Source organism: Podarcis raffonei, chromosome 12 (assembly GCF_027172205.1).
Source record: "Podarcis raffonei isolate rPodRaf1 chromosome 12, rPodRaf1.pri, whole genome shotgun sequence".
Taxonomy (NCBI): Eukaryota; Metazoa; Chordata; class Lepidosauria; order Squamata; family Lacertidae; genus Podarcis; species Podarcis raffonei.
This window is the reverse complement of record NC_070613.1, coordinates 58,049,249-58,076,579: the sequence shown is the minus strand read 5'-3', so window position 1 is coordinate 58,076,579 and position 27,331 is coordinate 58,049,249. Positions and strand designations below refer to the sequence as shown.

General features: G+C 42.3%; 2 protein-coding genes across 3 annotated transcripts in view; one reads left to right on the top strand and one right to left on the bottom strand.

Annotated features, from left to right (window-relative positions):
* BLVRA (biliverdin reductase A) overlaps positions 1-27,331 on the bottom strand; it is a 225,404-nt gene that overhangs the window by 8,935 nt on the left and 189,138 nt on the right. The window lies entirely within an intron of this gene.
* EGFR (epidermal growth factor receptor) overlaps positions 1-27,331 on the top strand; it is a 143,823-nt gene that overhangs the window by 92,100 nt on the left and 24,392 nt on the right. For both annotated transcript variants that reach the window (XM_053410047.1, XM_053410046.1), the window contains exons 3-16: positions 2,159-2,336; positions 3,081-3,242; positions 4,498-4,566; positions 6,052-6,170; positions 7,484-7,625; positions 8,916-9,032; positions 10,113-10,239; positions 10,331-10,404; positions 13,273-13,363; positions 15,473-15,672; positions 16,598-16,730; positions 20,413-20,512; positions 22,045-22,202; positions 26,970-27,005. In XM_053410047.1, coding sequence (XP_053266022.1) covers positions 2,159-2,336; positions 3,081-3,242; positions 4,498-4,566; positions 6,052-6,170; positions 7,484-7,625; positions 8,916-9,032; positions 10,113-10,239; positions 10,331-10,404; positions 13,273-13,363; positions 15,473-15,672; positions 16,598-16,730; positions 20,413-20,512; positions 22,045-22,202; positions 26,970-27,005 — 1,706 coding nt within the window. The remainder of the gene's footprint in view (positions 1-2,158; positions 2,337-3,080; positions 3,243-4,497; positions 4,567-6,051; positions 6,171-7,483; positions 7,626-8,915; positions 9,033-10,112; positions 10,240-10,330; positions 10,405-13,272; positions 13,364-15,472; positions 15,673-16,597; positions 16,731-20,412; positions 20,513-22,044; positions 22,203-26,969; positions 27,006-27,331) is intronic.

The window sequence follows — 27,331 nt, the reverse complement described above, 5'->3', positions numbered from 1 at the left end:
TTGGCTTGTTCCAACTCGTGCATTTAGCACTAAATCGTAATCTGTTTTACAATGTTATGTGAACACAGAAGACATTTTATAGTCTTCATTTATACTGTTGAATAACATCAAAATACTTTCATAGACAACCCACCAAACGCAAATGAAATAAAGCTACAAATTGTAAGATGTGTAAAAGCCCCCTGATAAAAACTGCATTAAAAAGGAACATGTAAAGCTGACTCCTCCTTAATTATTATAATCTATTACTTTCTGGATCTACCCTCTGAAAGCTTGAAGCATGCAAATTTTTCGTATATGTATTTATATCATGTTTATTATGATTACTTGACTCGCCACTGTGAGTGGCAAGAAAAATCGGATATAAATTTGGATAAGATGGATGAAAGATTTCTTTCACTTCTGGTACACAGTTTACAGAGTGTTCTTCCCAAGAAGAGCCTATATTAGCATAACTTAGCCACAAAGTTAGGGCTCTTCTTTTAGTGATATGCCAAGGTGTTGTAATGATTAGCTGTGACCAGTTGTTTGTATTAGTTGTGGCCATATCTGGGTTTGTAGAATCATTAATCCCTGTTCTGGTGACTGCTTTATTGCTTACTGACTTCAGTTAGCATTTTGTTGGTTCTATCATTCATTGTGTGTCAAGGCTTCGTGACCACCCCATTCTCTGAGGGTTAAAAACTATACAGTACACAGTATGTTTGTTTTATGGGATCAAATAAGGCCACAACTTTATTGGTTACATATGTCTAGGCTTTGGCCACAGGCATTGAGGTAAGCCACTGTGAATATCACTCCAGCCTGTCTGCTGACAGTGTCTCTAAGGGTGAAGCCAGCTGACAGGGAACGCCCTATGACCTACGTCAAATCTGGCCATCCCCCAAGTGGTTTCCATTGGTGTAGTGGAATGGCCCTGGCCCCCATCTGGGTATTGGACAGGAGCTATTCCTCCCAGATCCTTTTAACAGGATACCCTTACCCGTGGAGGGGCAGGCGGAGGCTACAGCCTACCCTCCATTAAAGATCTAAGCTTACCCAATGCCTGTCTGCCAATAGAGCCATTACTGGCTTGCTGCTAATCCTCCTGATCGAATGTGATGCTAGGTTCATGGATCACCCGACACCCAGAGTGATCAACCCTGCACCTGATCACAAAATTGCCCTGCTTTCTGGCCCGATTGAAGCTAGCAGGGTTGGGACTACCACATCAACACTGCCTTTCCAACCAGTGTGACGAAAGAATGGTTATGATAGGGAACGATGTCAAGAATCTTTCTAAGTCCTCAATTATATACCAAGTGACGACTATGGTCTTCCAAGGGCCCAAGTCATTCTCCCCCAGTTGGATGACAATTGCATCCGGGGGTGGGGGGTAGCAAGATCTTAGATGTAGGCATGAATTCCTGCCACTTCATTCCACACCTCATAAACCAGGAAATCTGGACACCAGGTACCAATCCAAGGTTGCTGCCTTTTCCGGTGGAAACTACCTGTGGAAGTACCTGGGGCAAGTACCTATGGAATGATAAAAAAGTGGAAAGAGGCATCCAAAATATATTATATAAATACATCTTTATGAATCAAGTGCTGTAAGAATCTAGAAAAGTGTTTAGAAGCAGTATCTCAAGTATAGGGCCAGTATGCTGGCTAGTAGTCTATTACTAAAAAATAAAATGCCCCTATGTTGCAGCCACAGAACACATCCACCACAGGGGAAAAAGCACACTAGGGATATTGTGCCCCCATCAATTTACTGAAGAGGTTTTGAAATATTTTTGTTTCTGCTAGAAGACACCACCTTTCTTAATTTGTCTTCAGAAGTAACCATGTATCATTTGAAATAAGTACAGGCAGTGACCATTTTTTGTGTGTCCAATTGACGTGCAATCACACACATGCTTGTCACTGCTGACCCGGAAGTGGCCAAAAAAAGGGGGTGGGCCTATGCACACTCCATCAGTGTGTGCAGGGATCAGGAATGGAACCTCCATGCAAAATGATTGCCACCTGTACAGTATTTAATTTCTTTCTTGTTTGCTTGTTTTCTTAAATATTATTAGCTAACATAAAATGGGAAAAACCTCAAGATTAATAGCTTTTAAGACATAGCCTAAAATGACTAATAATATCTGCCTTCCTGTTGTCTATCCTCCAGAGTATACAAGAGGTGGCTGGTTACGTGCTTATAGCAATAAACACAGTGAAAAGTATTCCTTTGGAGAATCTCCAGATAATCCGAGGGAACACCCTTTATGAAAATGCTGCCTTGGCAGTTTTACTAAATTACAACGATGTCAGGGGGCTTGAAGAGCTGCCTATGAGACGCTTAGCAGGTGAGTTATTCAGGACGGAAGGGTGCAAACAAAAATTAACCCCCCCCCAATAATCCTTCAATCTTTAGCAGAACATGGGTTTGTAATCTGTCATTTAAATAATTTGGAATTGACTCAGCACTTGGTATATTAACTCAACTTTCTGTTAATTTGTTGGTGAGATATGAAATGAGGAGAATCCCTGCCATGATGCACGAATCTTTGAAGAATTATGCATTTCCCGACAACAGCTTTGGTAGCTTTGATATAGCACATAAGAGTCCTCAGCATCTCACAGCAGTAGCTCAGCCAACCATTTAACAGCTCTGTAAGAGAAACCAGTATTATTGTCCCCATATTACAGACCATAATACTCTGTTTGAAAAACCGAAGTTTATTTTAAGACACTCCGTGACCTAGTTCTTAATCATATCCACCTTTTGCTAACTGTGCTACAGTACCTGTGTGTTCTCATTGCTAATCAATGAAACCTTCCCAGGACCCCTAAGAGGAAACACATATACTCCCATTTTACAGATGGGGAAAATGGGCTGGAAAGTCCAGTGCCTTAACCACACAGGAATATGAAAATAATAATGGGGTCTGAACCTGCTTTCTAGACCCAAATGCAGTACTGTCAGTAGGCTCATGGAGACTCACCACTACCTGTCTACACACACACACGTATTTCCTCCTCCTCCTCTTCCCCTTTTGAAAAGGAAACCATATCATTTTTGATGTCTTTGCCGTAATTTCTTTTGGCAGAAATTCTAAATGGAGGAATAAAATTCAGCAATAATCCTTATCTTTGCAACATGGATAATGTTCTTTGGGATGACATTGTCGATAAAACAAGCAGCAAAGGTTTTGTACAGTTTGATCCTACTGAAAGAACAGAAATATTGCAAAGAACCGACAATAAAACATGTAAGTATAAACTGAAAAACCATATATGTATATATTCTTGACATTATACAAACCTATTGAAGTAGCGCCAGCCCACTGGATGTTGAATCCATAGCTGTCAACTTTTCCCTTTTCTTGCGAGGAATCCTATTTGGAGTAAGGGAATTCCCCTTTAAAAAAAGGGAAACATTGACAGCTATGGTTGAATCTGTTTCTTAAACGAGTGCAGTCTCAAATTAAAAATGAAGATATAATAACTGCAGGAGTTTGCCACAATAGCAGCATGATACTAAGGCACTTTTTAAATAAAATGACAAATTCATAGTTACTAATGGTATTTGCTTGTTTCAAACTACAGTGTGAGTGTATAATGTCGTATTTGCCTTGTATACAAATCAGCATGAGAGTCTTACTCTCGGGGTTGTGGGTTTGAGCCCTGCGTTGGGCAAAGGACTCCTGCCTTGCCGGGGTTGGACTAGATGTCCCTCGTGGTCCCTTCCAACTCTCCAATTCTATGATTCTATGAAATGAAGGGCTGCCTTGCTGACAGTTCCCAAAAATGTATGACAGGAAAACTACAAGCAATTATAATAACTAGGGACCTGCTTTGTGCTCTTTTGGTGGTAGGAACCCTCTGTGACCTTTCTAGTTGCTATTTAATATATAATGGGTGCTGTCCCATCATTCTGAGCTTTGTCCCACATTCTGGCATCGTTACAGACATTTCGTTTGAGGGTCAAGGCCCAAAACTCAGTTGTTGAAATAACAAGTTTGGATCAGATCTTGAGTCATGTACACTTGACTAAGAATCAGTGAAAATGATTTTATATAGTAAATGTGAATAAAAATATGTAATTAACATATACTAAATAAATTTTAAACAATGCTGTAACTCAATAAATAATAAACTTATTAAAACCACCTTTTGATAAAACTTTTGTTCTTCAAGCCAAAAGCCCATTCCTACCAGCCCCCTTAGGTATAATCTTTGCTCTGACCATCTCCAGCCTTGACCGCTGCATCTTTCACAGCTTAGTCCCAAACTCTACTGGCAAAGTATTCACCTCTCCCATTAAGCAAAATAACACTTTTCCTCAAGGTCCTTCACTGCTTTCCCAACCAATTCTCTGCACCAAGCTCCTTGTACTTGCTATTAAAGCTTGCCACAACCTTGCCTAAACTACATTTCAGTCTACCCCAAAGTACAAAAAGATTCCCATGGAATAAAGTTTGTCCACTTGATGTTTTCTCTAATATATATTCCCCACTTTCTTAGGCCAACAGTGTCATCCCAATTGTACAAGAGCACATTGCTGGGCTGCTGGACTAGAGAACTGCCAAACAAGTAAGTATAAACATTTGTTTTTCTTTCAATTTTAAAATATACTTATGTTTTAATGAGGAATATTTCCATTAGCAAGAGTTTCTTTTTGCCATTCTGCTCTATATCATCTGAAATGATGCTTGTTTTAAATCTTGGCTGCATTAGCTTCCATGCAGCTGGTACATCGTATAGGCCCACCTCAACTCCAATTACTGGGTCTGACTGATGGAGACGTAATGCTGGCTCCTTCTTAACCAGGTGCAACCCTCCACCTAATTTTTTGCAGCCCTTGATGCCACGTTGTTTGCAACTCCAGTTGTGTACAATGAATTGCCTTCCCATACTTTGTGGGATTAGTTTCTTTTTGGCAGCTTTTAGTATAATTAGCCATGGTAGCCTTCTAGACTGGCTTTGTAAGATGGGCATTGGGGACACTGTTGCACAGGGGTTCTGCTCCTACTTACAGGGTTGTGTCCAGGGAATAGCACCAAGAGACTGTTTCAGCTGCATGGCCTTTGCATTATGGTGTGTACTGCAGGGGACTATCTTGTTCCCCGTGCTGCTTAATGTCTACATGAAGCTGCTAGGTGTGGTCATTCAGAGTTTGGGGGCAAAGTGTCATCAAGAAGCTGATGAAACACAGCTCTACTTCTCCGTAACTTCAGGAGAGAGAGTTCATTATTTAGACCATTGTCTGGGTGGAGTGGATGAGGGCCAATAAACTGAGCTTGAATGCTGGAAAGAGTGAGGCACTGTAGATCAGCCACTTGCCTGTTCTGGATGCAGCTGAACTCCCTCTGAAATAGCAGGGTCAGAGTTTGAGGGTACTCCTGAATCTATCTTTGTTGCTCAGAACTCAAGTATCCTCTGGGGCTAGGAGTAACTTACAGCTGGTACCCTACAGCCATTCTTTGACAGGAATGATCTGGCTAAAGTGATTCATGCATTGGTAACCTCAAGACTTAGTCATTTTAATGCACTCTATATGGGGCTACCCTTGAGGCTGGTCGAATAGCCATACCTGATGCAAAACCTTATAGCTAGACTGTTGGTGTGGACAAAGTATTGCCAGAACATAATTTGGGTGCTCAAGGTCTTGCAGTGGTGGCCCATTTGCTCCTGGGCCAGGTTCAGAGTTCTTGAATTAATTAACAAGGCCCTTAACAACTTGACTCCAAGTTACCTGAGAGACCATCTGATCACTTAGGTCCCTTCCCAATCACTGAGGTCTTTGGGGGATTCAGTGTTAATGGTCCCCAATGGCTCATATCCACCAGGAGCCATGTGTATTGGGGGTCCACTCTCACAGAACTCCCTTCCAGTAGAAGTCAGACGGGCCCCCTTTTTGAATATTTTATTTATTGCAACAGGCAATAGAAGTCTGGTACTTTTAGCTTTTCTGTATTGTATTTCTTGCACGCTACGTAGAGATGAGTATGTAGAATATATAATTATTTGAATAAAATAACAGATAAATGAATAAGTGTTGGCATTTTTGTCTTTCAGTAACCAAGGTTGACTGTGCAGCACAATGTTCAGGCAGATGCAAGGGGAGGCTGCCAAGTGACTGTTGTCATACGCAGTGTGCAGCAGGATGTACAGGTCCTAGAGAGAGTGATTGCTTGGTAAGAAGGCTACACAAACCTACATAAATTTATGTCACTATTATGTAACCCAATCTGCAAACAATTAAGCTGAAAGGCCTCGTTTTTACAAAGTGTTTATTGCAATTCACCAATAGAAAAACAATGAAGAGAAACACAGCAACATTTGCTAGATTTACAAAAAATAAAATTGAACCTTATATGTTTGTGGCTTGTCTCCACATTATCCAGAAAATGAAAAAAAGGTAGCCAAACATCTATCAAAGTTTATATTGCTGTTTTTCTGATACCTTTCAGATCAAATTATGCATGTACATGATGCCCCTTGTTTTAATAAACCATTTGAATTGACGTAGAATATGTATTGAGCTCGATTTTTTTAGACACCATTATCCTAGCTACTATCAGACGATTCCATGATAAACTATATTGTTCCTTATTTGCATAATTGTTTCACTGACGCTGCATAATTAATTCTAGAAGCAAAAGAAGGTTGAAGCGTATGGTATTGACCACTTTACTCAATAACACTGCATTTTAATGCATATTTACTAGATATGTAGACTAAATAGTGAACCTCTTCAGCAAGTATCTGAAGAATGATAATACATGCCAACTAGATGGATCAAAATGCATGATTTTTACAGTGTTATATTTTAATTTAACACATACCAAAACATAATATGCTATCTTGTAAAATAACACCAATATTTAATAGAGATGGCTGTATATAAATTATGCACTTAATTTTAGGGTTTTTTGCCTCCTTGCCTAATTCCATCAATATCTTAATATCGTAACTAAGTATTAGTTAGCTTTAATTTGACCTTTTAAAAAATCTGCTCAAAAGCATTCCCAAGTACCCTATTATTATGCTGATCAATATTTGTTTGTTAGAAAAGGGTTTTAACTGCAGATGTTACGAAATAGAATATATTGTGTATGTGCCCTTATTAAACATCTTAAAATGAAATCCTGATATCTAAGTCAGACAATCTTGAAACCTCCTTTCTACCCCAATATGTGATTTCACTGAAACATGTTTCCAAGCAAATGTGCTTAGGAATCCAAACATATGTTTAGGTCTCAGTCCCAGTTCAGCATTAGTCCGCTTTCTTAATGTACATGGAATCTAAAATGACCTATATTACAGATATGTTACAAGGCTGACAAAGTTTGCACAGCAACAGTGCTATATAAATCATAGATAATAATGAGCTTTCAGATTGAGAAATAATAAAAGTCTAACCTTAAAAATTGCAAATTTTCTCATTTTCTACTGTATTAAAACAAAATATTTGCTCTTGTACTATTATTGCATTATTTATTAACAGGCATGTCGCAAGTTTTGGGATGATGCAACATGCAAGGAGTCTTGCCCTAGTTTGCAAAAGTATAATATTATCACCTATCAGTTGGAAGACAACCCAGATGGAAAATACAGCTTTGGAGCAACTTGTGTAAAGAATTGTCCACGTAAGTTTTAGCTTTGGAGCAACTTGTGCAAAGAATTGTCCACATAAATCAGTCTGTGGAGAAGAAAGTTCACTTTCTGCCTTCTATCAAGGATGCTTCAAATTAATTTCTGGTATGCATCTCATGCACATGTTCTCGAACCCTCAGCTGTTCATTCTAGAGTGGTAATTTCCAAATGGCTGTGAGAAAGAACTTCAATAATGACTCCATTATTTGATGGATTAAATTTAATCCACTAATTTACTAGTCTAACTTCATCTCCCTCCAGCCAACCTCCATTTGCAGCTAGTGAACTTGGGACATGAAATCACTCCTGATGCCACGATGCAGCACCATTAGCAAGCCTGGAGTCAGGGTACCCACAGGACCTCTGTACAAATCACTAATCCTGGACTTTCCTCCTTTCAGTATGCTGCCAATTTTAATTCAGCTACCCTAAGCTTAGTTCTAGAAGCTAGAGGAAACTGTAAGAAGCACTACTGTTTTCACATTATGCACCCATCATAAAAAATGTGTGATGAATTTTAATGTACTCACATAATGTACCTCAAACATGTACACTTGGGAGCATCTCTGCTAGCCCTACTTGCTCAAGACAGCTGGTGAGGCTCATCTCAACATTCCTCCACTCTGGGTTTTATATGTACACATAGGAACATAGGAAACTGCCTTATACCCACTATTGGTCCATCTGACTGGAAGCTCAGGGTTTCAGATGGGACATTCTCAGACTCTTTTTAAAACACAATATTTATCTTGGTTCATTTTTAATTTTTAGCATTTTTGTTGTGCATTTGAATAACTTTTTTGTACATTTTTATTGAAATGGCAAATTAGATCAGTCAAATTCCACTCTGCCTTTCCTCTTTTCCCAGTGCCTAAGTGCTGTTTTTTGACTTCCTACTAATGCTTCTTCAGGAATTCTGTTTCTGCGAGTAGCAGTATGAAGTGACCTGATCCACACCACCAAAACTAATATGTGGATTAGAACATAATTATCCCTCATATTTTGCAATACAGTTCTTGGCTTAAGAAATTATATAAATGCATGTAAAGTGTGCATTTTAGGGTAAAAAGAATTTAGAAATACATATATTGAGATAAATTATGTATTAAAATATGCATTGTGATAAAATACATAAAACATCCTTAAATACATTGTTTTGTGTGGTTTGTTTTTTTTAACAATTCACAGATTAATGCAGAGACAGGATGGAATGGTCTTGGGAACAAACGCATGCAAAACTGACACAGACTGATCCATCCATTCTTACTCCCTGTCTTTTCTAGATAACTATGTTGTAACAGACCATGGTTCATGCGTCCGGTCGTGTCCTCCAGACTCTACAGAAGTGGAACAGAATGGCATTCGGAAGTGTAAAAAATGTGATGGCCCCTGTAGCAAAGGTATGAAAACTAGAGATTCACTGGGTGTGATGCAGGTGAATATAAAGCCCTAATGTTTACTGACTTTTGTAGTACTACAGTAATAATCTCAAACAGTAATAATGATGAAGTAAGTCTTGGATGAGATTACAGTTCAACAAATGCAGTAGAAATTCTTATCAAAACTGAAAAGTGCCATTTATCAAACCCTGGTCACAGCACAAGGTTTTTCGGGGAAAGGTAAATCATGAACCCAAACAACATGCTAGGTCAAACCATGGCTTAGCTCAGCGCCACACACTAAAATGACTGGGAAGGAGGAAAACAGCCACAGTCTCATCTCCAGGAGCTCACCTGTTTGCTCATTCATGGTTTGAGCTTAGAGTGGTAGGTAAATCCTTAAAAAGAGGCAGTGGTGAATGGAGTTCTGAAATGCTTAACCAAAGGATAATTGTTATTCTGTTTATTTAAAGCTCACAATTTGGCTTGGAGAGTTAAACAATGAGTCAAGAAAGAAGATTCCACCTAAACATTAGGAAGAACTGTTCGACAGTGGGATTTGCTGCCAAGGAGTGTGGTGGAGTCTCCTTCTTTGGAGGTCTTTAAGCAGAGGCTTGACAACCATATGTCAGGAGTGCTCTGATGGTGTTTCCTGCTTGGCAGGGGGTTGGACTCGATGGCCCTTGTGGGCTCTTCCAACTCTTCTATGATTCTATGAGTCTGGGTTCAGACACATGCGAAACCAAACAATGAAACACAAACAGCAGAATGACCAGGCGGAATAAAGAGACTGTTGTCTCCTCTCTGGGAGCCTGTACATTTGTGCTAAGCCACGGTTTGGCTTAAATATATTTCTGTTCTATATTGTTTCTATATGTCTGGTTCTTCTTATGCTTTTATGTTGTACAGATATGATTGATGTATCAAATAAAGCAAAAACAAAATGACTTGAGACCAAGTTCATTTGTTACATATCTATTTATTCCCCTTTGCCCTCCAGGACTGACAAGTGCGGAAGCTTGTTGCTGGTGTGTATACGAGCCTCTTACTGATGCCTGAAGCCCCCACTGAGCCCTAACATTTATTTTTCCTTTTTAACAGTTTGCAACGGGATTGGAACAGGTGATTTTAAAGGTGTTATTGCCGTTAATGCATCCAATATTGACTATTTCACAAATTGCACTACAATCAATGGAGACCTTGTATTTCTGAAAGTATCATTTTCAGGGTAAGTTGTTGTTGTGTCTAATGTGGAGCAGAGAAATGTGGCTTATCTATTAGCTCAGTCACCAAAAGTTCTGTTATTCTCTGTCTTCTAGTGATTCATACACAAGGACACCCCCTTTGGACCCAAAGAAGCTGGATATCTTTAAAACTGTTAAAGAAATCACAGGTTAGTGATATCAAGTTGTTTAAAAGCCTCATCTCTCAGATTAGAAAAGGACTGAGATTGTAGGAGACCAGCATCTACTGTTAAGAAGTAGACTTTTTTATTCCAACATATACAAATAAAATCAATTGTGCATAGGCTACAGACCATGTTTTGCATTTACATTCATATAAGTTGGAATAGCACTTGGTCCCAAAGGAGCCATTTAATGCTGTTTGACACCAGAAGCAATAGAACCAAAACATTTTTACACTTGGAGTTCTCACACTTTGTAGCAATGCTTCTCCCTAAGTGAACAGAAAACATTTTGAACTTCTGCAGATGCATTGTCAAGATGGGAGTCAGGAGCAAGTCAGTAATAACTCACAAAAAGTCAAAACAAAATTTTTTTTTCCTTCCAGTAGAACCTTAAAGACCAACTAAGTTAGTTCTTGGTATGAGCTTTTGTGTGCATGCACACGAAAGCTCATACCAAGAACTAACTTAGTTGGTCTTTAAGGTGCTACTGGAAGGGGGGGAAATTGTTTTGACTATGGCAGACCAACACGGCTACCTTTCTGTCACAAAAAGTCAGTGAAGTTAACTCTTTATTCATGGAAACCAAAACAGCTCAGGCCTAGTGATCACAGCAACTCTTCCCTGTAGGTCTTGCCCCAATGAGGCAGTTGCAAAGGCTGAAGGTTACCTGCCTTTCTAAGACTCCTCCTTGCCTGGGTCCTTCCCAAGCAATCTAAGGCTCCATTGTCTTATCTCTCTTGCTCCACCCTCTTCCTTCATCTCTGTTCTGGGAGACCAGAGGAGAGGGAGCTGCTCACAGCAGGAGGGGGAGACTTCTTCAGCAGCCTGCCTGATCTCTGCTTCTTGGCCCCGCTCCTCTCCAGCCTTCACTTCTGCCTCTAACTCTGGACTGTTCTCTGCCACAGTACTTGTAGTAACAAAAAACCCCCTGCCTAACACTGCTTTCATATTTCCTTCAACACCTCCCCTGCTCCATCCCCTCAGAGGAGGAAGGCCTCTCTTTCCTTCCCCGCTTCTCCCCCTTGAAATCCTCTGTCTCTCAGCCAGCCTTACTCAGCGTGCAAGGAGTTGCTGGTGCCAGCACTGGTCCGGCCAAAAGGCTTAGAGCACGGCTGAGGCGAGGGTGGGGAGGCAAGTGAGGAGGCTGTGGGCAGGCTGTGGCACTGAGCCCCCCTGAAAGTGACCCAAGGCTCACTGATGGGGCCCAACCCCCTGTTTTAGAAACATCAAGCTACCAGTCACTTGTTCTGATCATGGAGGTTGAGCGTGAATTGTGTGAGAGAGAGCAGGCAAGGACTCCCCCACAGTCTCATGATTAGGGCATGTTCTGGTATGCTGTTTCTATGGTGTGACAACATATTTTCCTTGCTTTCATGTTAGCCTCAATCTTTTGTGGGTGAATAATGCAAAGACAGCCAAGATGTTTGTAACAGTTCTTGTTTATTGTACATTTCAAAATGAAATAAAAACATTCATGACAGAAACAGGAAGGCCTAATTGTCAGTAATATGGTCCTGGTTCATACACTCGCAGTCTTCGCATTTGCGTGGAGAAGGCAAGTCATGACCCCTGTGCACAGCATCTATCATGGAGTGCATGGTCCATATTTGGCCAAAATGTTTGATGGCCTGACCTTGCTCATGGCATGGGGGGAGTAACTAATGCATTTCATTAGTGGTGCATGCTCTGGTTATCTCCCGCTTGGACTACTGCAATGCGCTCTACGTGGGGCTACCTTTGAAGGTGACTCGGAAACTACAACTAATCCAGAATGCAGCAGCTAGACTGGTGACTGGGGGCGGCCGCCGAGACCATATAACACCGATCTTGAAAGACCTACATTGTCTCCCAGTACGTTTCCGAGCACAATTCAAAGTGTTGGTGCTGACCTTTAAAGCCCTAAACGGCCTCGGTCCAGTATACCTGAAGGAGCATCTCCACCCCCATCATTCTGCCTGGACACTGAGGTCCAGCGCCGAGGGCCTTCTGGCGGTTCCCTCATTGCGAGAAGCAAAGCTACAGGGAACCAGGCAGAGGGCCTTCTCGGTAGTGGCGCCCGCCCTGTGGAACGCCCTTCCAGCAGGTGTCAAAGCGATAAACAACTACCTGACATTCAGAAGACATCTGAAGGCAGCCCTGTTCAAGGAAGTTTTTAACGTGTGATATTTTACTGTATTTTTGGTTTCTATGGAAGCCGCCCAGAGTGGCTGGGGAGGCCCAGCCAGATGGGCGGGGTATAAATAATAAATAAATTATTATTATTATTATTATTATTTATTTCAATGTTTTAGGTCTGTGTGCACCCCTGTTCTTTCAGGGCACAGCTCAATATTAAAAGTTGTCCAGATTAATGTGTTACAGGCCTGCTTCATGTGTCACTTTCTCGTTTGTCAGGTGGACTGAAAGACAGCTCAAAATGCTTGATGTTTTGAGAGCTCTTTCCAGAACACAATGCCTGGGCAGCTGGGAAGCCTAATAGAGTAGTAGCTGCATTAAGCACCACCGTAGTGCACTTTCTGCGTTTTTGAAAAGGCATTCACTAGCCTGTGAAATAGTTTATCTTTATGCCACCAGCAAAAGTTACAAGTTTCCAACAGAATTTGCTAAGGGAAGTAAAATTTCTGTGGTGTCTAACACAGCTTAGGTTTATAGACTCCAGCTTTTGTGCTATTTAGCTGCCTTGGTGGCCTGCATGTAAACTGTTTACAAAGCAGTGTTAAAAATAGCTCCATGCTGAAGCTCCTTGAAATGTTCTTCGTTTTGATGTCCACATAAAAGTATGGAAGGAGCAAAGTCATTCTTGGTTGACAAAAATACTTTGTAAATGTGTTTATGCTATTGGTCTTCTTTCAGGATTCTTGTTGATCCAGGTTTGGCCACAAAATTTCAAAGATTTGAGTGCTTTTGAAAATCTGGAGGTTATACGAGGCAGAACAAAACAATTGTAAGTACAGCCATGTGCCAAAAATGCTTGTGTACTTGGGCTTATTTGTAAAAAAAATGGCTAGAGGATTGGTCATGACCGACAGCCAGATTGCAGGCTGCAATTAACATGGGATAGGTACCAACCACACTGCTACTGTTTTCTTCTATTTGCTTAAGGTTCCACTGGGGAGGGGGACATTATCTTTGTTTAATTAACACATCTGTGTTTCTTCTAATATTCTTCCTTCCAAATTATTGATCAAGTAAGTATCTGCTTATCTTTAGCTGCAGAGCTGCAGTATCTTTTTTTACTACTGTATTCCATTAATTGGACTCATTTTAATTTTTGGTTTGTTGGTTTATTTGTTTTTAGAGAAAGAAGCAGAGGAAGGAGGCCATGTGAAGTTTCCTTAAGCATTATTAAGCATTATGTCAGAATAGCTAAACCAGAATTGAAGATTTGCTGTGAAACTATTGTTTGAAGCGGGTTTATGGTTATTTATGTTAAGCAAGCCATTTTAAAGACTATTTTCCATGCTTCTCCAGTACTCTGCTTGCAAGATGATAAGAAGCAGGGGCACCATCTGGGGGGTGGGTGGGCTGAGCCCCACCAAAAAAAAAAACCAAGGAGGGGATCCCTCAATATTCCACAGCCTGCTGGGTCCTGTTGGGGCTTTCTCCAGCTAGTGGAAGGCTGTACTGGCTTGCATGGTGTCAGGAAACGCCACAGGGATCAACGTGTCTGGCATGAGTCCCACCACCTGTGTAGCATCTCCCAATGCTGCAGGGACCAGCATGGCCTAGCAGAAGGCAGCACCAACCTGCACAGTATTTGGAGATGTGTGCCATGTCTCACATGTGGTGTCACATGCATGCTGGCCACCTTCAATCTTGGAGCAACCCGGCGCCTGTGACAAAAAGGTCTTATTAGTGTTCCCCTGTAGTTGTGACCTGCATAACCTGCAAGCTGACCACAACCTACCATCCACACATTGTGGACTGTCAAGTATTTGACAACCCCAGGCTGTTTCTAGTAGCAATAGATAAACTTAATTTAACTGATTGTGGACTGCGGTACATTGATCAGATACATGGTTCCTGCTCACAGCTTCTGATGAAGCTAAGCTATAGTTTGTGGCAAGCTAAGCCATAGTTTCATCCTTCATTTAGGATCTTGCCCAGGATTAAGGCAACAAAACAATTGGTAATATCTGTGGTTACTCATTATGTCTGCACTGGGTGAAGAACTAGAGGAGCACACATTGGGTGTGCATTAGGCCTGGGCGATGTATGATACCTTGCCCAGGACCGCTTTGAGGGCCAGAGTGCGATGGCACCTTCACCTGGCGGTATATCCTGGGTGGGGCTTGCCTGCCGCTGACTCGCTCTGCCACCAGTACCTGACATGTGGAGGGAGGAACAAGCGATACATCGCAGTGTTGAAAAGCTGACATTGCCCAGCCCTGGTGTGTGTTAGAAGCTGATACCGCACTGCAAGTTGCAGCTAAGAATGGTGTCCAAATCTGAAAAGCATGGATTGCATGTTAATAATAATGTTACCAGACTGTCTCAGATTTTCTCTGTTACCTCAAATTAGCCATGTAATACGGATTCAGAAGTTTCCCTAATGTGGCCTCCCAAACTTCTCTGTCTCCCAGGCCACACGCCCTCTGTCCAGGCCATCCACCTCGCTGGCACTGCTTTGCATGCTCTTTGAGTGTTTTTGCCTGGCTGGAATATTTCTTTGAACTCTGATGATGCCTTTGACTTCCCTGGATGGAGGATGGAGTGATGTCTTTGTGTGTAGAAACCAGCCTCCTGCAGAAAGCTAAATCTTCTCTTAATAGTTCTGTCCACTTTTCCCTCTGGCCTTGCCCACCTGACCCAAGGCTCCCCAGAAGGGAATGTGGATCTCAGGCTGGAAAAGCCTCCTTATTCAGATTATTTTTTATACTAGAGAACTTAAATTAAAACATATTAAACAGCATATTTTTGTTTATTTCATTTGATTTATTTCAAAGCTTGTTTCTAGCACCAGAAAATCAAAAGAATAATGAGTTTAGAAAAGCTGCATTTTTCTTTTCTCCCCTCCTTTTTTTTTGAAACCATACTTTTTTTTCCATTTTAGGGGCCAGTATGCTCTTGCTATCACTGGCCTGAACATAACATCTCTGGGATTGCGCAGTCTGAAGGAAGTAAGCGATGGAGATGTTGCCATTTTAAGAAACAACCACCTCTGCTTCGGTAACACAGTGGACTGGAATAAACTTTTTGTAACGAAAGATCAGAGCACAAAAATAATTAGAAACAGAGATGAAAGTGAATGTGGTAAGTTACTAGGGGCCACTTACCCAGTTCAAATTACCTGTAAATTTCAGAGAGACTTCTGCACATGCTTGCAGTTAATCACATTTTTAAAACGTTGGTTTTGCATTTGTCTGTATCCCCATAAGCATGCATTATTGGAGGCCTCAATCCTTCCAAGCTCCCTAAGCTGCATATCAGGCACAGCTGCGCATAAGGACTGCCTGTGTGAACCTTCCTGTATCCTTCAGAGGCCCTATTTGATGCTCCTACTTTCAAAGCCTAGGAGGGTTACAACCAGGGGTGGGGGGAGAGTGCCAGCAGTCAGCAGGTCAGGCACTGTCTGAGGCTTCCAGGGTTGAGAAGGTCCCTTCCCGCACTCCTTAGGAGCCAAACTCTGTTCCCATTTGCAGTGGTCGCCATTTCCTTGCTGCCCTGCTCTGAGAAACAGTTGAGGGGGTCCCTCTTCCCAGACACCCTGGCCAAAGCAGCAGGGCATGTTAATTTTTTCAACTTTAAAATTCCAAAATGAGGGGTGCTAAAAAGTTGTAAATAAATAATGACGTAGTGTAATATGTCAGGTGTTGTAATATGTTGAAGTGGTATTTACCTAATTTTAAGACCCGCTAAAGAGCAGATTATTGTTGTTCTGTCTTGATAACAACATAACAAACCACAGAATTCAAAGAGGGTGTACTTTCTTTTTCCCATGACTGTACATGTAAAAGGGGAGGGTGTTGTGGAGATCAGGTGCCTGAGAAGGCTTCTGGGTACCACAATCTAGGATGGAGGCAATACAAATAGATCCTAACCTGAATTCTAGCAATTCATTTAACTGAGTACCAGTGGAAACTGAATCATGTCCTTGATGCTTATACTCTCCTGTGACTTTGACACCATCTTTTGAGATTTATTTAATGTTTAATTTTTAATTTATTTTGTCCGTTAGCCGCTGCAACAGAAATTTGCCATCCCCTCTGCTCAGATGAAGGCTGCTGGGGCCCGGGGCCCTTGCAGTGCTTTTCTTGCCGTTACTTTATTCGCCAACGGGAGTGTGTAAAAGAGTGCAACATTGTGCAAGGGTAAGCTAAGCGTTTCCTCCATTCTATTTAAATAAGATACTCAAATCTTAATCCTGTATATGTTAGCTTTCATGTGTGCCTGGACTCTGCATTTTGCTGAACCACAGAGAAGGATGGAGACAGGGAGTTATTCTGCAGGAGTTGCATATAACTTAGCAATCAACACAGGTAACTAAGAATAACAGAAGTTATAAGAACTATGGATCAAATATACTAGTGCCTATTATTTTGCTGGCACTGGCTGAGGAGAAAAACAGGAAAATCAGTTATATCTAGTCTGTCAGGTGCAAAGGTCCCATGGATGCATAGAAATTGAATCCCAGCTAATGATTGTGATCCTGAGGCAAGAAGAACATGTTCTTCTTCTCTGATGTCAGCTATGCAATATTGACTCCTCCACATGATTCTCATAGAAAATACTTTTCTTGCTTTTCCTTCTACTATCTCTTTCCGAAATTCTTTGGCTAGTTTAAAACAAAATGAAACAAAAGCCCAGCATATACATAATGTAAACTTTTTGAAATACTTCATCTTTCAGCAGATGTTACCTTTTTATAAGTAAAATTCCTCCAGGTAATGCTTTGACCCACATGGAAAATTTGGTCTTTTCACATCAAATTATGATCAGACACAGTTTAATTAGTGGTAAAGTTACCTAGCATGTAATAGTTGAGCCATCTGTTCTCAGTTTTTATATTTTAATGATTCACTGGAAATTTCAGAGAAGCTTTGAATTTAAGTATCAGCTGATTAACCAATATAATTCAGTCCCTTGTTTAAAAATTGCATTGTGATTCCTCTGGGTTTGCCTGCATCTCCAGCCCACAGGATGTAATTGTGTCAAGGTATGAGGTGCACGTTACACTCATGTGCCCCCATGTGTAGAATCTTCAAATGTTAACTGAAAATGATGCTTATAAATAACTGTGTGACTAGAGTCCACTCAGATACAAGAAGCCCTACTTGCACAGGCATTTAATAGATGAAGGACTTGTGTGAAAGACTGAAAAGCTTTACATGTTGTAGGTGTAGAGCCTGACTGAAGCTCACGTCTGCACCTCATTGCATACACAGTTGGCCTGCAGGACCTGAGCGACAGAAGCATAGCTCTGTGGTGGAGCTTGGTTGGTTGGGAGACAACGCTGAGAGCGCCTGTGGGGCTGAAGTCAAACTAGATCATATAGTAGAGCAACAGGGTCCAGGTTCAGCCCGTGGCATCATCCAGTTAAAGGTATAGCAGGTGGTGGGAATGGCCTCTGCCAGCTGCAGTCAACAGTACTGGGCAGCATGGACAAATGGCCTGCCGCAGCAGAAGGCATCTTCCTGTGCCTCACCAAGCCAAACTCAACCAAGCAGCCCTCTCTTGCCACCTGCCAGGTGCCTATTTTTCCAGCCCAAGAGAAGTAACATAAATGGGGATGAATGACTCCATGTTGCTGTTCATCTTTTTCCTAAGCTGAATAGCAGCATGCTGGGCCATTTCTCCCCCTGAGATCTGCTTATGCTGCTCAGTTGAGTGTGGAGTACTTGAGAGTGTTGAGAAGGAGGCTGGACTACAGAGCATAGACGTTGTGCCTTATCCTCCATTGGTAGAGGATATCACAACCTCTTGCGGGAGCAAGTTTCATCATTTAACTGTGTACTACATGAAGAAGTGCTATGCTCTAGCCCAGGGGTTGTCCACCTGGTCCCTGCCGCCCACTAGTGGGTGTTTCAGGATTCTAGGTGGGTGGTAGGGGGTTCTACAGCACAAGCTGAATCCTTCCATTGAGCACTGGTGGGTGGTAAGGAAATTTTACCATCAAGAAAGATGCATTAGTGGGCGGTAGGTATAAAAAGGTTGACTACCCCTGCTCTAGTGTTAGGTTTCTTTGTCTATGTTCTCCAAGCCATGCATTTTTATAAACTTCTATCATGTCACTTCTTACTTGCCTTTTCTCTAACTAAAAAGTCCCAAATGCTGCAACCCCTTGGTCCTTTTGTTTACCCTTTTCTGAACCTTTTCCAACTCCTCAATATCCTTTTTTTCAGGTGTGGCAAATTAAATGTACCCAGGAATGTATCCAGCATTCCAAGTGCAGTTGCACCCTAGATATTGGCAGTTTTATTTTCTGTTCTAATGATCTCTAGCATAGAAGCTGCCTTTTTCCCTGCTGCCATACACTGGGTTGACATCTTGATTGAGCTGTCTACTATGACCCCGAGGTCCTATTCCTGGTCAGTCACCAGCATTTCAGATCTCCTGAGCATATATATGAAATTAAGGGGATTTTGCACCAACATGTAGCTCTTTACACTTGTTTACATTGAAATGCATTTGCCATTTTACCAAACATTCGCTCAGTTAGAAGAGGTCATTTTGGAGCTCTTCACAATCTCTTTTTATGTTAAGAACCCTGAACAATTTAGTATCATCTGCAAACTTCATCACCGCACTGCTCACCCCTGTGTGTTGTGGACCATGTGAGATTAGCCACATGCATATGGCACACTTCTAAACAGATGTAGGAAGAAGCCATGTTTCTTGGATCCTATGCATATACTAACTGGAGAATGTGCCCAAACAATGTAGAAAATGCCGTTGAGATATTCACATTCCCTAAGGCCTGTTGTGCATGATGTCGGAACCATGGGATGGAAAGCCAGCTGGACAGGCCCCAGCCAGAGCACCTCCCTTCTCAGCCTTGCCGCTGCGGAGATCCCTCAGTCATCCTCCTCTGAGGTGCGTCCGCGACTCATGCTGTTGTGCAAGAGCACACATTACTCAGCAGAGTGAACACACAACAGAACTGGCTCGAGGCGTGGATACTAGACTACGTTTATTGTACATAAATCAGGACAAAGAAAACATGGCTTCTCTCCTTGTTCTTCTCGGAGAGAGAGAACACAAAAGCAATACAGAGCGGATGTTCCGCTCACGAAACTCCAGCAATCTGTACTGGAATGTAAACAGACATGTGACATGTAACAATCCTGCACATCTACAGCAAGGGAGGAATGGAATTCCCAACACATAATGGTTAGAGAATGTCCACAATTGGGATATCATGCATATTAACCAGGAAATTTGCACATTCTCCATGAGGCCTGTACACAATGTCCATTTGTTATGTAAATTGACCACTAAACTTAAATTCCCCCTAACATGGGGGGGGATACACCTTGGTATCTTGTTATCACACGTAGCTGGAGGGGTTGGCTATGCCACAGAACTCCAGGATTGCCAGAAAGAAACTGCAGAGAGCTGGAGAAATGTGTAGCTAGCACATCACTGGAAGGAGGCTTTGTCAGTGGGTGTGTGGGTGTCTGTAGTGCTCACTGCTACTATGATGCTTTTGGGCCACTCCTCAGTCTGACAGTGTGACATGATTGGAATTTCCTCCCAGGTATTAAACTTGAATAATCCACTACCTTAGCACTGTCACCTCCCTGGTCTTTGAAGCTAATGGGATTGTCTGTTTGGGTCTGGGTTGTTAATATTGGAGTGTCTTAGCAAGATTTTGGAAGTGACAGAACAGGCTTGTTATAGTGTTGCTTCTTCCAGTGCTATAATATAGTCCTTCTGCCCTCCTTTATTTATGTGCATCAACCCCAACAAAATACTACATTAATGTTTCAGCACTCGGAAACTTGGAGTAATATCTTGCTGTTAAAGTTATATTCACTTTTCTATCCATTTCAGGAATCCTCGGGAGTTTGTAAGAGAGCTTGAGTGTCTTCAGTGCCATCCAGAATGCCTGGTGCAAAATTCAACTGAATTCAACGCAACTTGCACAGGACCTGTAAGTGCATATTATCTTGCATTCTTATTCCCAACAATACTTTAATGTTCAGTTGCCCCAATTCCTAAACCATGGTGGACTCAGATCTGTGCAATGCAACAGAGGGTGCAGGTAAATCTGCTTGGTGGGTGGAGGGACTGAGAGCCCATGTAGGTAGGAGAAACCTATTCCTAGCCAAGCCCAGGGTATATTTGCCTAAGTGATGCATAAGTCATTTGCACATAAGGGCTCCCCTGTTCATGTGCAGAGCAGTTCCCTCCACTGAAATAAAAGCAGAATCATTTTCATGTTGGATCTCTTACATCCATAAGCAATTGCTAGTTTGGGTGAAGGGAAGTATGGAAGTTTTGTATTGGGGGGGAGGACAATAGCTGTGATAATGATGGGCAATTAATCACTGCAAAATAGGGGGGAACCACAATTTTAATCTTTAGTGAGAATTCAGTTTTTGGCACCATAGTGTTACATCAGTGTTACATTTTACATAAAATATCCCAACTCTGCTTCTGCATATCCAAAAAGGTACAAGCAACAGAACTCCCCACAGCTAACATTCCTGAAGGACACTCAACTTGCCTCTTAAGGGGAATGTTCTAGGGCCAGCAGACGTCTAGAGATGTGGGGCTTGGTTGTCTCCAATAGTTTTTGAAAATTTAAACATCTTGCCTGCAACACTATTTACCACAGTTACTGCCAGAAAGAAGGCCATCATATCGGTGGCATAACATAGTTGGGGGAAAGGCTGGGAACAAATCACGGAGCAATCAAGGAGGCTGGATGGAATTTAAGATGGCACAGTAGCAATCAAATTGGAATGGTTCCGAGGAGGAGCTGTTGACCAGGCTGCCAGCAAGGAGGCCATTCATGTGTTTGGTAGCCACGGGTATCAGCTGTATGAAGGGCTTCTCAAGAACCTGCTGGGTTGCCCTATCTCCAGCACTGATGTGTGCCATTGGTGTCCCCACTCAATGCACAGTCAGCATTAGTCTAAAGGAAGCATACTCTTGCATGGCTCTTTCCACAGGAATGGGAATCCTGATCACTCAGGGTTCCTGTCCCCATGAAGGAAGCCCTATGAAAGTACACCCCTTTGTTTGTATGCCCCCCTCCCCGCTTTCTGGCTGACGTCATATGTGCTTTGGCTGGCTAGGGCTGGTGCATGCATCTTAACAGCAAGACCAACTGACTCATTCTCGAGAGCCCCTTCACATTCACATGGCCCTAAGTGGTAACCGTAAGGTGGGTGGTGGTGTTGACAAAGGAGGAAGGAGGAGAGAAGGTGGGTGGAGATTTATTCGGAGCAACACCATTACTCCAAGAGGCTGTGTTTCTTAGCCTCTCTCTGTGAATATTGAATAAACAACATTGGCAAGAACTTTCCTTGTCTTATCCATTCCTGGCAACCTACCATGGGGGGGGGGGTTGGATCCTCTGACGCCTGACATTCACTAACCTTTATGCCATTCCATTAGTGCACTTCTCAGCTCATGGACAAAAGTATTTTATATCCCAATTTCTTATTTCTTATGCAGGGTCCAGGCAGTTGTCTGAAGTGTGCCCATGTAAAAGATGGTCCTCATTGCGTTAAGTCATGCCCCGCTGGTATTTTGGGTGAAAATGATACCATTGTCTGGAAATATGCAGATGAAAATTCAGTGTGTCAACTGTGTCATCCAAACTGTGTTCGCGGGTGAGTAGAAACACTTTATTTTAAAGCAAATTGAAGTGATAAGCATTTTAATTTGTGAATCTTAACTGTGTAAACAAAAATACTAAAAAATTAACTTAACAAGCATGAAAGCAAGATACAATCAAAACTAAACAGAACTGCTACATTCTAAAGATTTGGAAGTGATTTTGGTGTTTTAGGTTTTAAAAAATTGATTTAATACATGGGGGCATATAAAATCCTTAAAAATATTAGTAGTTGAAAGTGGAACTGCTGAAGCTGTTGTGTCTGGTATACAGAAAAATATGTAATGTTGTCATGTTGAAATCCAATTATTTTAACTGATGTCATCAAGGTTCAACTTGCATATTTTCCCCCATGAGCCAAGTTTCAGCTTGGGGGATGAGATTATAATCAAGATATGAAGGGAAAGGTTTTAAAAAAAAAAAAAAAAAAAGAACAACCTTTCCCAGTGCCATAGCCCTGTTTGATTTGGGTCCCACCCTGAGTGCTCCTTGGAAGGACAGATCGTGAAGCTGAGGCTCCAATACTTTGGCCACCTCATGAGAAGAGAAGACTCCCTGGAAAAGACCCTGATGTTGGGAAAGATGGAGGGCACAAGGAGAAGGGGACGATAGAGGACGAGATGGTTGGACAGTGTTCTCGAAGCTACCAGCATGAGTTTGACCAAACTGCAGGAGGCAATGGAAGACAGGGGTGCCTGGCGTGCTCTGGTCCATGGGGTCACGAAGAGTCGGACATGATTAAATGACTAAACAACAACTTACAGCTTGTTAACACTTCTAAAAGACTGAGACATCATAATGGTTCACACCTAGTTTTATGTGGGCAGCCCCAAAGAAGGCCCAGTTTTAAGAACCTCTTGGATTAGAACCGTACTGACACCTGGTGGATAATTAATATATTGTGTTTAGGGACTTCCTTATGGTACAACAGGATTGTCTAAACCAGGGGTCAGCAAACTTTTTCAGCAGGGGGCCGGTCCACTGTCCCTCAGACCTTGTGGGGGGCCAGACTATATGGGGGGGGAGAACGAATTCCTGTGCCCCACAAATAACCCAGAAATGCATTTTAAATAAAAGGACACATTCTACTCATGTAAAAACATGCTGATTCCCGGACCGTCCACGGGCTGGTTTTAGAAGGCGATTGGGCCGGATGCGGCCCCCAGGCCTTAGTTTGCCTACCCATGGCCTAAACAGATCTTTAAAAGGGATACGTGCACTCAGTGCTTTTTTGGTTGAAAAATAAATGTGGTGCCAGTACCCATGTATTGATAGAAGTGCTGTGGGTGCCAGCACAAAATGGCTGCCATGGGCAACAAAAAAGGAGGTGCTGGTACTCGGTACCCGTGAGTACTGCCACAAAAAAGTCCTGAGTGCACTGAAGCCACAGCCTCATGTAAGGGATATTCTATTTTGTTTTAGAGAATATATATGCAGAAAACTTCTGTCAGTTTAGGTCTTGTGACTTCCACCTCAAGAACTGGAGGGCTGAGAAAGACGCAGCCGGCGTGCACCTTCCCCTGCAAGCCAGAGCTGCTTTTCCGCTGCTTGCAGAGAGGGCGCCGTGGACTGTGGCCTCCTTCTCACAGCCCATTGGGGCAGCTGAGAAGGAGGGAACAGGCCTGCGCCCTGGCTCCTGCAAGCAGCGTCATAGCGCTGGGTTCACAGGGGCCAGGGCGCAGGCCTGTTGCATCCATCTCAGCTGCCCCCAATTGTAGAGTGCCATGAGAAGGATGCAGCAGCCCATAGTGCCCTCCCAGGGAACTCAGCGCTGCTCACAAAAGCAGTACTGGGCTTGCGGGGCCAGGGTGCAGGCCTGCTCACAGCGCCCCGTGAGCCCCACTTTGTTTTTGCAAGTCTTGCAAAGTGGTGCTGGGCTCGCCATGAGCGTGTCCTGCTTTGCAGACATGGGTAGGGGTTGCTCTTGTGGCTTACCCCGGCCATGCCTCACCCCCATGGTGTGCCCTGCATGTGCGCCCTCCCTTGCATTACCAAAATCAACATTTTTCTTCAGTGAAAATAATACACAATGTCACTTTTAGGTGTTATTTGTGCAGGAGTGAATTTTCTGCAAGCAGCTCTCATGTGACCCAGCTACTGATTGGGCCTGATCACAAGGACTACAAAATGGGTGGCTTGCTAGGAATGGGTGCTGATTCCATGGGAAAGTTCTGTGGATTTGGTCCCACATGGGTGGGTCATGTAAAGGTTATTACTGCTCTCTGAGAGCCTTTCACAGAAAAATGACTCTCTCAGATGGCAAAGATAACATTTTAAAGGGGCCCCACTTTTACCTTACAAGTTCAGAGTCTATCACACATGATAAAGCAAGAGGCAGTCTGATTTAATGAGTTTATATTCTAAAGTGACTCCTTGTTGAATGGGAATAGGAAGGTGTTCAAAACTTTTGGGTCATGGAAGGCCAGAGTAAAATAACAGATTCCATCTTACTGATGAAAGTGTGATTAGTAGATTGCAGAAATACCCAAACCTACCATACTTCTGTTTGGTTCTAAAACCTACATAGGAACATAGAATAGCCTCCTGGATCAGGCCAATGGCTCATCTAGTCCAGCATCCTGTTCCCGCACTGGCCAGCCAGATGCCTGTGGGAAGGTAAAGGTAAAGGGACCCCTGACCATTAGGTCCAGTCGTGACCAACTCTGGGATTGCGGCACTCATCTCGCTTTATTGGCCAAGGGAGCCGGTGTTTGTCCGCAGACAGCTTCCGGGTCATGTGGCCAGCATGACTAAGCCGCTTCTGGCGAACCAGACTAAGCCGCTTCTGGCGCTACCTTCCCGCTGGAGCGATACCTATTTATCTACTTGCACTTTGTGCTTTCGAACTGCTAGGTTAGCAGGAGCTGGGACCGAGCAACGGGAGCTCACCCTGTTGCAGGGATTCGAACTGCCGACCTTCTGATCGGCAAATCCTAGGCTCTGTGGTTTAACCCACAGCGCCACCTGCGTCCCTGTCTGTGGGAAACCTGCAAGCCAAACATGGACACAAGAGCATCTCTCCCCTCCTGTGGTTTCCAGCAGCTGGTATTCGGGAGCCTGGCTGCCTCCAAGTGTGGAGGCAGAGCAGAGCCATCCTGGCTGGTAGCCACTGACAGCCTTCTCTTTCATGAATTTCTTCTTCTACAATGTGGTGGCGGCTGTTGTCTTCCAGTATCAAATGTCCACAGGTTAACTGGTTAGCCATCTTTGTTGGCACTGTAGCTGGAGTGTGTGCTGGTGCTTCTTCCACCTCTCCCTCGTGGTGAGGACACAAGACTCCCTCCAGTTCCATTGCTGGCTTCTTCTGGCTCTTCTAGGCACATCAAAGTTGGCACAACAGTAATAGTAGGGTAATAGATCCATATTATCAGGAAGACAGTGGGATCAGATTGCCCACAAGGGTGTGAGGAGTGTGGTCTTGTTAACTGAGGTTGCATACCCACCATACATTTAAAACACATGCAAACAAATCCTGGGAACTGTAGTTTACCAGAGAATTGTTTTTTCTTGTTAAATTCTTGTCCCAAAGTTTTTACATTAAGTATCCTGTGAGAGGCCATAAATCTAAGAAACCTGGCTGTAGATTAACTTGGAAATAGTGGGCTCAGGAAAAACATTGTTCAAATTGTTTTGGGAAATTGGCCCAAACTTACTGTGCCTGTACCAAGTGAATTAAAATGTTTGTATGTGCAGATGAAAACCCGTGTTCATGATGACAGTGGATGGACTGCATAGTTTCAAGGATTTTTATGCAGGCCTCACTTTTACAGCAAATGAGGAGAGCAAAAGAGATGTATTTCAAAGTTTCAAAGATTCAGTTTAATATTTCTTTTCTTAGTTTCTGAATGAGCACTATAAAACTGTTCAAAAATGTTAAGAGGGGATATTTCTGGTTCTTTAAAAAATGCACAACTTCTGTGGACTGTTGTCACAAAATCCCACATGTGATATATAGACTAAAGGAGAAGCTAATTTATATAAACAGCTTCTAAATCTTGAGAAACTCTGGTATACCCACACCTCTGCTATCCATGAAACAGTACTGCATTAGCCTCTTGTGGGCAAATCCATGTTTTTTGCTCCTCCATTATAAAATCACCTTGCACGTCATAAGTCAAGTCATTAAGATTAAAGATTTTCCCTTAAACAAAAAATTATTCTGTTACACAGGGTGCACTGAATAGCCTGAGGCCTGGAATTGAGAGAAACCCCTTTGTGTTAGTTCTATCCCCAGATATTTTAAACCAATCCTTTTCTACTAGCAAGAATGTTAAAAGTGAGCATTTTGTCCACTCACAGCAAAATTGCTGGTTCCTTTCATGTAGTCCAGCAAACAGTTGTTTCTTTGTGATAGGATACTTTGTGTGGTCTTTTTGAAGTCTGAATAAGGCACTGCTTTTTAAGAGACTGAATTTGTGCTTTGGGAGGGGGGCGGGAATTGGAGGTTCTGTGCACCGTTTGAATAATGGACTTGAATAATGTTCTGGCAGGCTCTCTTCCCAGTATGCTTAAAACACTGAGTTAGAAGCTGTTCCTTTAGTACAATGTACCCTACTCTTTTAACAAATGCATCTGGTTCAAGGATCTTGACATTTTCCCAGGTCCTGTATTTCCTTAGCAAACTTGTTGACTTTATATATTTAAAAAAGGTGTGCAGGGCAAAAAAATTGAAATGTCCATTGAAGAATCTAGCAGTAAACATATTAATTCTGCTGCCTCTTCTCCATCTCTATCTGTGTTTGTGTGTGTGATTTTTTTACAGGTGCAAAGGACCAGGGCTTGAAGGTTGTCCTAATGGGTAACTATTGCTAATTAATTACATGACTATACTGAACATAACATGTATACACACACCCATATTTCATGGTTAAAATATGTTTTGCTTATGACTAAAATATAATATTGAAACACTAGAAATCTAATGACCCTCTGAATATACAACATGGATTTCCAGTTTGTATATATTATAGTCCCTGGAAAAGTACAGTTTAAGCACAGCAAGTTAATATAATTTTGACTGTTCTGCAGTTTGCAGTTTTTTTCTTCTTCCTCTTCATATTTCTGTTTGTTAATCAAGCTAATATGTAATAGTCAATTGATTTTTATGTTGATTTAGGCTGACAA